The sequence below is a fragment of the Primulina eburnea genome, chromosome 14 (genome assembly GCF_022965805.1).
Source record: "Primulina eburnea isolate SZY01 chromosome 14, ASM2296580v1, whole genome shotgun sequence".
Classification (NCBI taxonomy): domain Eukaryota; kingdom Viridiplantae; phylum Streptophyta; class Magnoliopsida; order Lamiales; family Gesneriaceae; genus Primulina; species Primulina eburnea.
The window spans coordinates 3932444-3944364 of record NC_133114.1 but is presented as its reverse complement, the minus strand read 5'-3'; the positions used below and the strand labels follow the sequence as shown (position 1 = coordinate 3944364).

The window sequence follows — 11921 nt, the reverse complement described above, 5'->3', positions numbered from 1 at the left end:
TTGTGGCCTATGGTTTTCGTCAGTTGAAACCGCATGAGTCTAAGTATCCTGTTCATGACTTGGAACTGGCTGCTATTGTTTTTGCTCTCAAGATTTGGAGACATTATTTGTTTGGGGAGCAATTTGTAATCTATTCTGATCACAAAAGCTTGAAGTATCTGTTCTCTCAGTCAGATCTGAATATGAGACAGAGACGTTGGATGGATCTTTTGAAAGATTATGATTGTGAGATCCAGTATCATCCGGGAGAAGTGAATGTCATTGCCGATGCTTTGAGTCGTAAGGTTGTTGACGTCAATTTATCCTCAATTCATGTTTCTAAGTTACGAGAGGATATTTGCACCTGTGGGTTGGATTTTCAAATCCAAGGTAATGTTGTTTGTGTATCTCAGATTTATGTTGAGCCAGAGTTAATTCAGATTTTAAAGTCAGCTCAGAAAACTGATGATCGAGTTCTGAAATCTTATGAGTTAGTATCTCAAGGACACCAATCTGGTTTCTCAATTCACTCAAAGGATTCTCTTCGGTTGAATGGTAGATTGGTTGTCCCAGATATTCCTGAATTGCATACAGCCATCCTTAAAGAAGCTCATTGTACTCGATATAGTATCCACCCAGGAGGAAGGAAAATGTATCATATTCTACGACCTCAGTTTTGGTGGAAGAATATGAAAAAGGATGTGGCTGAGTTTGTGTCTCGTTGTATGATCTGTCAGCAAGTCAAAGCGGAACGAATGAGACCGGGAGGATTACTGCATAGCCTTGAGGTTCCTCAGTGGAACTGGAAGCACGTAGCTATGGATTTTGTCACGTATTTGCCACGTACTTCTCGTCATTTCGATGCCATTTGTGTGATTGTCGACAGATTATCTAAATCGGCACACTTTATTCCGTCTGAGAGGACATATTCGTACAAGAAAATGGCTCGTCTGTATATTGAAAATGTTGTGAGACTTCAAGGAGTTCCAGTTGCAATAGTCTCAGATCGTGACCCTAGATTCACATCAAAGTTTTTGACTAGTTTCCAAAAAAAAATGGGTACACGACTTGCGATGAGTACTGCGTACCATCCTCAGACAGATGGTCAGACAGAGCGTACGATTCAGACACTCGAGGATCTGCTTCGAGGGTAGTCATGGATTTTAAAGACAGTTGGCAGGAAGCTTTACCACTAGTAGAATTTTCATATAACAACAATTTCCAGGTGACTATTGGTATGGCTCCTTTTGAAGCTTTGTACGGCAGACGATGTCGATCACCTCTTTGTTGGGATGAATTTGGTGAGAAGCAGTTGACTGGACCTGAGATTGTTCAGGAAATGCATGATAAAGTCCAGTTGATTCATCAGAGAATGAAAGCTGCCCAAGATCGTCAAGCTAGTTATGCTAACAGACGTCGTCGACCTCTAGAATTTCAAGTTGGAGATTTTGTGTTTCAGAGAATCTCTCCGTTTAGAGGTGTTGTTCGCTTTGGTATGAGAGGTAAGTTGTCACCTCGTTTTGTTGGTCCCTACGAGATTGTTGAGCGTATTGGGACTTGCGCTTATCGTTTTATAATTGCCCCAGTCATTGTTTGGCATCCACGATGTTTTCCATGTTTCTATGTTGCCTAAGTATGAGCTCGATCCGTCTCATGTGATTCAGCCTGATGAGGTTGAACTTGATCCGTCTCTATCGTATACTGAGTATCCTGTTTGTATCTTGGATCGTAAAGATAAAGTTTTACGCAATAAAGTTATACCACTTAAAATTAGGAAAGACCGGGGGAATATATTCCTCTCCATGAAAATACCAGTTGTAGTAATCCGGTACAAATCCATAACGACCGAGATGTACCTTCACAGTATCTTCATCTAAATATGTTTGGTTCTGACATTTTTTACTATTGCAAGGACAACGGATATTTCCATCTAATAAACACTCAGGATGACTAAGTGCAAAAGCTACAAACGACTCTACACCAACACAATATTCAGCCGTTACAAATCCATTCTCCAACCGACGATACATCCAATTTCTATCGTTATCCATTTTATCCTACAAAATAAAAAGTAAGATGTATTTTACTTTTCAAATTAAATCTTGTATGTAATATTAGTCATTTTTAAACAAATATTTATATCATATCACATTATTATAATGATGTGTCATAATTTATTTTGTTTAAAAACTTTATAGACTTTTATACTTGTCGTATCCCTTACCGGGAGTGTGGGATGTCGTCTTAACATCCTCCCAGGATTTATAACAAGTTTTCCAAAAAATTATTATATACATACTAACAGTATATTATATGTTAATTATATATAAACGATACAAAAAATAACAATTGAATTGCAAAAAAACGTACTTGAGTAGAAGCAAAAATCGTCCACGAGAGAAGACTTGTTTATCGCTTGCAAATGTGAGTGAAGGGAGAGGAGAGGTGTGAAGAAAAGCAGTCGAAGACGCGACAATTTATAGACAGATTGCTAATAGCGACGGTTGTTCACAACCCGTCGCTAATAGCGACGGATTTTAGAAACCGTCGCCGATCTAAGTCGGCGACGGTTTAACTTTGACCGTCGCCAAAAGTGACGACGGTTTTTTTAAAAACATTGCTATTTTTTAAGATAACGACGGTTTAATTAAACCGCCGTTAAATATAGCTACGGTTTTTTTTTTTCGTCGCTATTATAGCGACTCTTTATATTAAACCGTCGCTTCACAAAGCGACGGTTTTTAATAAAACCGTCGTCTGTTTAATTTAGCGACGGTTTATGAAAATTTGTCGCTATATTAGCGACGGTAGGACACAAGACCGTCGCTTTTGTTTAACCCGTTGCACAAAATAGCGACGGGTGTGTGGAACAGTCGCAATAATAGCGACCGGTTTTATAAAACCGTGGCTATTATAGCGACGGTTTTTTAAAATCGTGGCTATTATAGCGACGATTTTTTAAAACCGTGGCTATTTTAGCGACCGATTTTATAAAACTGTTGCTATAATTTAAAAAGCGACGGTGTATATAAAAACCGTCGCTATATAGCAACGGAAAATGAAAACCGTCGCTATTTGAGCGACGGTTTTTTATGAAAGCGTCGCTAATCCTACCGTTTTTTTGTAGTGTATGATTCATCATCGTGTCGAATGTGGTGACATAAATTTAACTTAATTTATCGATAATGTTATGGAATATTTCAAAACGAAGAATAAAGTTGCAGTGATGAGTAAATCACGAACAATCTCTTTTAAAATTCATTGTCCAACACATTTAATATTTTTGTTAGTTAAATACATTGATGCCAAATTCAAAATAAATCTTAAGATTAAACAATTAAATACAGGGTCTGGCCTTCTACTCATGTTAATTTCTTGATTAATTGTTTTAATTTAATATAAATTTTTAATTTAATCAGTACTATAACTCTCCTGGTATCAACTAATTAATCTTTTTTATCTCCACATTATGTCTTTGGACAAGATGGCTATAGCTCAATTATATATTCAGTTAAAACTCTTAATTAAATATAACTATTATCGTACTGTATATTTTCTGATTATTAATCGGCATAATTGCTATTGTTTACCTGAAAATCATAACTTTTATATAAATAGTAAAATATTGGTTATTAATTGTTTTAATAATTAATTTTATTGTATGCAATAATTGTCTTTATTGAATAGAACAATCGAAACATAGCATTTGTGCTGCTATGAGTTTTAAAATATTTGAGTTGTATCGTACCACTAGTTATATCTTTTGATAAAATATCAAGCATTTGATCCTATAATTTTTTTATTAAAAATCGAAACACAAAATCCAAAACTCACATTCCGAATCCCACATTTTAATTTAATAATAATAATTTAATTCAATTAAGTAGTTTAAATTTAAAATTGTTGAGAAACTACACCGAAGCAATGTCGATCACGATGATAATAGTACACAAAAATGCGGAATAAAATAACCAAAAAGAACACAAAGATTTATGTGGTTCACTCAATGTAGGCTACGTCCACGGAACACTGCAGATCTTTTATAACAAGAGAAATATTACAATAAGTGTACACAATGATACACTAAATATCTCACACTCCTAACCCGAGTATAACCGAGAAAATATTTTCTCTAACTCACACAAGAGAACTTTTTTTTCCCTCTTATCTACTAAGCTTTGTAATTGCTTTGCTTGTTTTGAGATGATCTAAAATTGAGATGTGGGAGCTCTATTAATATAGCTCCCGTGCATTTGAAACAAAATTCATTTGCTTAGCTGCCAACAACCATCTTTGAAAATTCCCGCTAGTTGCATTATTTGAAATGAATTGCTAGTTGCCACATTTGAAAAGTATGTAGAGTACTTTGGTCCACCATCTTACCAAACAAAATGACAATAAATAAATATAAAACAAAAGTAACAGCTATTTTAATTATCGGAAAAACTTTGCATCTAAACTCAATCTGGAAAGTTGAAACAAAAGTAACATCTATTACAATCTACTTTGACAATCGTTCGCATAAATTAGAATTCATCGGAATCTCTTTGTGAAACGTCCACTACTCGTTTTCTTAAAACATATTAAATATAAAACAAAAGTAACATCTATTACAATCTACTTTGACAATCGTTCGCATAAATTAGAATTCATCGGAATCTCTTTGTGAAACGTCCACTACTCGTTTTCTCAAAACATATTAGATATTTTTTCTCCTCCTTAATCATGACGAATCGAATTATACATATACATGTACTTTAAAAATATCTTGCGCCATTTTAAAATAAAACAACCAACTAACATTTAAAAATAATTAATGGAAATAGTTCAAATCATAAAATCGTCAAACGTTTTACCAAACTTAAAAAAAATTATTCGAAAAGTATAGATCATACTATCAACCTCTCAAAAACCTCTCAAAACATAATCAAAGTCATAAAAATATCTTTAACATAACTTAAAATCATAGATCATAACTAGTGCGGAAAACTAGCGTCGGTCCTCGGGTTATGTGCACCTTCAGTCCAACAAAATCAACCATCAAGACCTCCATTATCATTATTATCATAATCACATGCATCAATTACACCTAGTGAGTCTAAAGACTCAACACACCATAATATTGATAACAAATGATCGCATGTAACAGTGAAAATACTTGTACTTAAAATAACATTTTCATGATCATTTGAAACATAAACCTTTTCATATTATCATAAACATATCCATATCATTCATCATTTTATCATAAAAAAATTTTTTCATCATAAGCATATACGTTTTCCTTGTATTGAATTTGAATCGTTAATTGTGACTTTCGTATTATCATAAGGTCGATGGATCCATCTATCATGTAACCACAGTACTGGTTTGAGGGGACATCAGCGACACTCTCACCCGTCAACTGAGCTTTGGCCTATCATCATCAGATGAAAATATGATCATCGGATTCTCTCTGGGGCCTTCTCCCATAATCAGGCTCTCTTTGGGCCTTCTACCACGAATGAGCTCCCTCTAGGGCCTTCTACCATAAATAGGATCCCTCGGGAACCTTTTCCCTCACAATATCCCCAATCATATCATCATAATAGTCACAATAACTTCACCTCCTCCAACGTTTCGTATTATCATAACTTTACAAAAATCATGCATAAAATATCATTTTTTTTTAAACCAAGCATGCAACATATCTTTTAATTTTCCATAAATATATCACAAAAATCCATAAACATGTAAAATAATCATTTTAACATATAAAACAACGTAAAATTACCGTTTTATCTTTAGACGTAAAAATTCATGTTTTTGACATTTTCTTAATTCCGTTGACTCTAGACCATCTCAAATAATTATTTAAGAAAACATTAATTTTCTCATATTTTTATTTGGCTTAAATCAATGGCTTTTAAATTAATATTTACATATAACATATTAAAGCTTTTTAATCCTGAATTAAACCATACTTTAGTATAAAATTCTCATATTAAAATTTTAGACTTTTAGCGATATTTTAGCCCTCGTGAACCAATACTCGACCATCGTGAGCCATGTTTAAATTTAAAAACCAAGAATAACTTAAATTTGAACCACTTGAGCAACCCTATGGACCATCTCTCGGTTTCATCGAGCCAAGACCGAGCCACCTTGAGCCATCCTTGACCAGACCTCCCCTGGACCCTACTAATTCCCTGGACCCCTAGGAATAAACCCTAACCCGCAGCAACCCCCCTGCATGAAACAAGAGAGCTGAGCGAGTCCTTCAGGCATGCGCCTAGGTCTCCCTCGCTTCTTGGACTCCTCACCCGAGCCACACCCAAGCCCAGACGACCCTGGACCAAGCTCAGACGCCTCTCGAGCCAGTCTAGCTCACCTAACCCTCTCCTTTCCTTCCATGCGCAAGCTGCACACCTGCGCCCCCTTGATGGCTTTCGGGTGGAGTCCTAGCTTGCTAGGACTCCTCCCCAGCCCCTTGACTCGAATCCTAGCATGGCTAGGACTCTTTCCCCGATCCCCACATGACCCTAGCCAACCCTGGTCCCAGTCAAACCCAAGCCCAGCCATCAAACCCTTAAACCATGCCCCCCAATTACCATAATAGTAAGGTGGTTCCAGCTTGTTTTCTAGCATGTTGCAGCGTTTTTGGTGTGTTATTAAGACCCTAAATCTCGTGTAAAACCATCCCTTAACATCCTGATACATGGCAGCCCCTTTAACAACACAATAATCATGTTTTTAAATCAAAACACAAATTTTAAAAATCATATATTATGCATGTACGAAAATCTTCAAAGGTGCCCTTTTTTCATGCTATTTCATTCATAATTACATAATATGGTGTGGTGATGAGTGAAAGAAGAATATGGCATGCGTTTGCGTATTTAACACACGAATAAACGTCGACGAATCGGAGAACGATGACGAGGGGACCTTGGCTTGAAATTACTTTGCAACTTTCGAACCAACATCTTTGTTGATGCTTGTGTGTGTGTCGTGGGTTGAGGGAAAGGAGTTTGTATGCTTAAGGGGTGTGGGGCGTGTACAATAATGTATTAAGGTAGGTTTATTGCACTTTAAATAGTAATGAAAAAGGCTAATGGCAGCTTAGGCTAATTAACAAGGTTAATTAGGCCCATTAAGACAATTAGTGCATAGTTAAAATATTTTGTTTGATAAAGTTTGTGAATTTATTAGTCGGGATGCCAATACGTTCGCGTTTTTGTAGAAAACAAACACCGATAAAAATTACGTCCCGACGTATAAAATCACCTCAAAACCTCTTATTTTCAAAATAATAAAAAGCATCAACCATATTTTAAATAATTAAAAACTATTATTTAATAAAAACATTTTCTATTTTTCAGTTTTCGGTCTCCGTTCCTCGATCGCAACTCGAATAACCCTTAAAACTACATTTTAATGCACCAATGTAGAAAAGTACATTTTAAACATGTCAACATGTACAACATAATTAATTTATGTAATTAAAACAATTAATTAAAATACACAAAAAATTTCATAACTTGCATACATGTGGTTTACGTAGACCTTTAAATTTTCGGGGCATTACATTCTTCCCCCTTAAATTGAACTTCGTCCTCGAAATGCTTATCCTTCGTACTCACAAGTTTAGACTTAGTTCTGGTATCTTAAAAATCCACGCTTCCGCTGCGCTACTCTGATAAAAACTTAAGTTTTAGAATGTCTTTACGCCTCCTTGATCCCAATTAAATTTATCTTCTACATCCTTGTTTGCGACTCGCAACTTAAAACGACTTATGATGAGTTAGTGTTATGTTATTATAACCTCGAATTTCAACTTTTCTTAAAATTCTCAATATAAAAAGATGGATGACCCTACTTATCATATATTAATTTCCTTATTTATGCCCAAAATGTTCATCATCCTATTCTAATTTAACATTAAAATCTCAAACGCATCCACTAACGCTTAGATTTTCAAGCCTAACATTGATTCATCCTATAATACACTTGATTAACATTCCTTATAACCAAGATATCCCAAGGTTCTAAATATTCTTACAAGCCTGAATCATCGAAAATTCATATCATTTGAACCATCCAATTCACACTTATTGCTAGATTAGTCCCCAAATTCCTTAATAATTGCAAAATTAGTTTTTAATTTCCTCGAAATTATCCAATGTCCTTAATTTTGAAAATTCCACAATTAACCAATAAATTTTTGGCATTCTTAATTTCTTTCTACATGTTTCTCATAACATAATTTCGAAAATTTTAAGCTTATTAACCCAAAATCAATTCTCATAAAAATTAAAATCCCAATTTATACATTTTCTTACTTCCAAATATCATCGCAGTCTTCGAATATTTATTCATTATGTCAAATTCCCAAAATTAACTCAATTAGTAACCATGAATCATCAGTATCTTCTTAGAAGAATCTACGTATCCCAAAAGCATTTATAATATTTACGACTAACTTATGGCACCAAAAACAGAATGTCAATACTAAAATCCAAAATTCAACATAGTTCAATTCCACCATAAAGCCAACATGAGTTGAAATCATATAATTTCTTATTTCATATTGTATCACGTATAGAAATTCTAAAGCTTATAAAACATATATCATCATAATGCTATTAAACATGTGACGTAAACATATGTTTCATGTAGTCATGCAGGTAATTTCATATTAAATCATATAAACCATGTAAACTTACAAATTGAGATTTGACGACTGATCTTCCCGATACTGATGGTGGCACAACCCTTTACAGAATCATTGCTCTGATACCAACTGAAACGTCAACTACTCGTTTTCTTAAAATGTACTAGAATTTTATTTTATTTTTTCCTCCTTAATCATGATAATTCGAATTATACATATATATGTACTTTAAAAATACATTGCGTCATTTTAAAATAAAACAACCAACTAACATTTAAAAATCAATGGAAATAGTTCAAATCATAAAATCGTCAAACGTTTTACCAAACTTAAACAATATTATTCGAAAGGTATAGCTCATACTATCAACCTCTCAAAACATAATCAAAGTCATTAAAATATCTTTAACATAACTTAAAATCATAAATCATAACTAGTGCGGAAAACTAGCGTCGGTCTTCGGGTTATGTTCACCTTCAGTCCAGCAAAATCAACCATCAAGACCTCTATTATCATCATAATCACCTGCATCAATCACACCTAGTGAGTCTAAAGACTCAACACACTATAATATTGATAACAAATAATACGTATACAGATCACATGCAACAGTGAAAATACTTGTACTTAAAATAACATTTTCAAGATCATGTGAAACATAAACTTTTTCATATTATCATAAACATATCCATATTATTCATCATTTTATCATAAACATTTCCTTTTTCATCGTAATAATATAAGTTTTTCTCTTAATGAATTTGGATAGTTAATTGTGACTTTCGTATCATCATAAGGGCGATGGATCCTTCTATCATGTAACCATAGTATTGGGCAGCGGAGACATCAGCGACACTCTCACCCGTCAATTGAGTCTTGGACTAGCATCATCATATGGAAATACGATCGTCGAGTTCCCTCTGGGGCCTTCTCCCATAGACAGGCTCCCTCTAGGGCCTTCTCCCACGAATTGGCTCCTTCTGGGGTATTCTCCCGTAAATGTGCTCCCTCGTGAGCCTTTTTCCTCACGATATCCTCATTCATATCATCATAATAATCACAATAACTTCACCTCCTCCAACATTTCATATTATCATAACTTTACAAAAATCATGCATAAAATATCATTTTTCTTTTTAAACCAAGCATGCAATATATCTTTTAATTGTCCATATATAAATCATAAAAATCCATAAACATGTAAAATAATCATTTAATATAAAATAGCAATCAGAGCACTGTCACGACGTTTACTAATTTCTAGGTGTAAAATTATCGTTTTACCTCTAGACGTAAAAATTCATGTTTTTGACATTTTCTTAATTCTGTCGACTCTAGACCATCCCAAATAATTATTTAAGCTTACATTAATTTTATAATATTTTTATTTGGCTTAAATCGATGACTTTTATATTAATCTTTACATATAACATATCAATGTGTTTTAATCTCGAATTAAACCAAACTTTAGTATAAAATTCTCATATGAAAACTTAGACTTTTAATAATATTTTAGCCTTCGTGAACCATGACTCGACCTCCGTGAGCCAAGTTTCCATTTAAAAACCAAAAATACCCTAAATTAGAACCACTAGAGAAACCCTATGGACCATCTCTCGGTTTCATCGAGCCAAGCCCGAGCCACCTTGAGCCATCCTCTGACCAGACCTCCCTTGGACCCCTAGGACTCGACCCTAACCCACAGCAACACCCCCTGAACGAAACAAGAGAGTCGCGCGAGTCCTTCATGCATGCGCCTAGGTCTCCCTCGCTTCTTGGACTCCTCACCTGAGCCACACCCAAGCCCAGCCGACCCTGGACCAACCTTAGACCCCTCTCGAGCCAGCCTAGCTCACCTAACCCTCGCCCTTCCATCCATGTGCAAGCTGCACACCTGCGCCCCCTCTTTAGCCAGCCAAGCCCCTTGACTCGATTCCTAGCGTGGCTAGGACTCTTCCCTTGACACCCACATGATCCTAGCCCAGCCTTGGTCCCAGCGGAACCCAAGCCCAGCCACCAAACCCTTAAACCGTGCCCCTGAATTACCATAACAGTAAGGTGGTTCCAGCTTGTTTTCTAGCATGTTGCAGCATTTTTGGTGTGTTATTAGGACCCTAAATCTCGTGTAAAACCATACATTAACATCCTGATACATGGCAGCCCCTTGAACAACACAATAATCATGTTTTTAAATCAAAACACAAGTTTTAAAAATCATATAATATGCATGTACAAAAATATTCAAAGGTGCCCTTTGTTTTCATGAAATTTCATTCATAATTACATAATATGGTGTGATGATGAGTAAAGGAAGAATATCACGTGCCTAAATACGCACGAATAAACGTCAACGAATCGAAGAACGATGACGAAGAGACCTTGGCTTGAAATTACTTGCAACTTTCGAAGCAACCTCTTTGTTGATGCTTGTGTGTGTGCTGTGGGTTGAGGGAAATGCGTTTGTATGCTTAAGGGGTGTGGGGCGTGTAACAATAATGAATTGGGGTAGGTTTATTGCACTTTAAATAGTAATTAAAAAGGTTAATAGTAGCTTAGGTCCATTAAAAAGGTTAATTAGGCCCATTAAGACCATTAGTACAAATTTAAAATATTTTGTTTGATAAAGTTTGTGAATTTATTAGCCGGGTTGTCAATACGTTCATGTTTTTGTTGAAAAATCAACACCGATAAAAATTATGTTACGGCATATAAAATCACATCAAAACCCATTATTTTCAAAAATAATAAAAAGCATCAACCATATTTTAAATAATTAAAAACAATTATTTAATAAAAACATTTTCTATTTTTCAGCCATATGTCTCCATTCCTCGATCGCAACTCGAATAACCTTTTAAAATACATTTTAATGCACCCTTGTAGAAAAACACATTTTAAACATGTCAACATGCACAACATAATTAACTTCTGCAATTAAAACAATTTATTGAAATACACTAGAAATTTCATAACTTGCATGCATGTGTTTTACGTGGACTTTTAAATTTTCGATGCATTACACTTTGCTTCCGAGACTGTTCAATTGACTGGATTTCAGAGGAGACATTCTCTTAATTTTTTTAATTAATCAAATAATCCTAAATAATAAATAAGAAATTGTTTTCAATTTATAACAATTGTTGGATTTAAAAAAATTGTTTAGAAATGCTTTTTCTACGTCAAATCTGGAGTGATTTGAGGAGATTTTGAGTGGGTAGTGGGTAAGAAAAGAATTAAATATTTGAGCAAGTATTTTGTACAACAGTTTGACTTGATCTATAATTATCAT

The 11921-nt window shown here is 34.7% G+C and overlaps 1 protein-coding gene across 1 annotated transcript; it reads left to right on the top strand.

Moving 5' to 3' along the window:
• The first annotated feature begins 1135 nt into the window (after positions 1 to 1135).
• Positions 1136 to 1856, top strand: LOC140811096 (uncharacterized). The gene is made up of 2 exons (XM_073168971.1): positions 1136 to 1501; positions 1566 to 1856. Exons 1-2 carry the CDS (start codon positions 1136 to 1138, stop codon positions 1854 to 1856), a joined length of 657 nt encoding a protein of 218 aa, XP_073025072.1.
• Positions 1857 to 11921: the final 10065 nt, after the last annotated feature.

Coding starts and splice junctions, on each gene's coding strand:
- LOC140811096 (XM_073168971.1), top strand. CDS start 1,136: ATGGATTTTAAAGACAGTTGGCAGGAAGCTTTACCACTAGTAGAATTT. Junction 1,502..1,565: donor GTAAGTTGTCACCTCGTTTT/GTTGGTCCCTAC, acceptor TAATTGCCCCAG/TCATTGTTTGGCATCCACGA.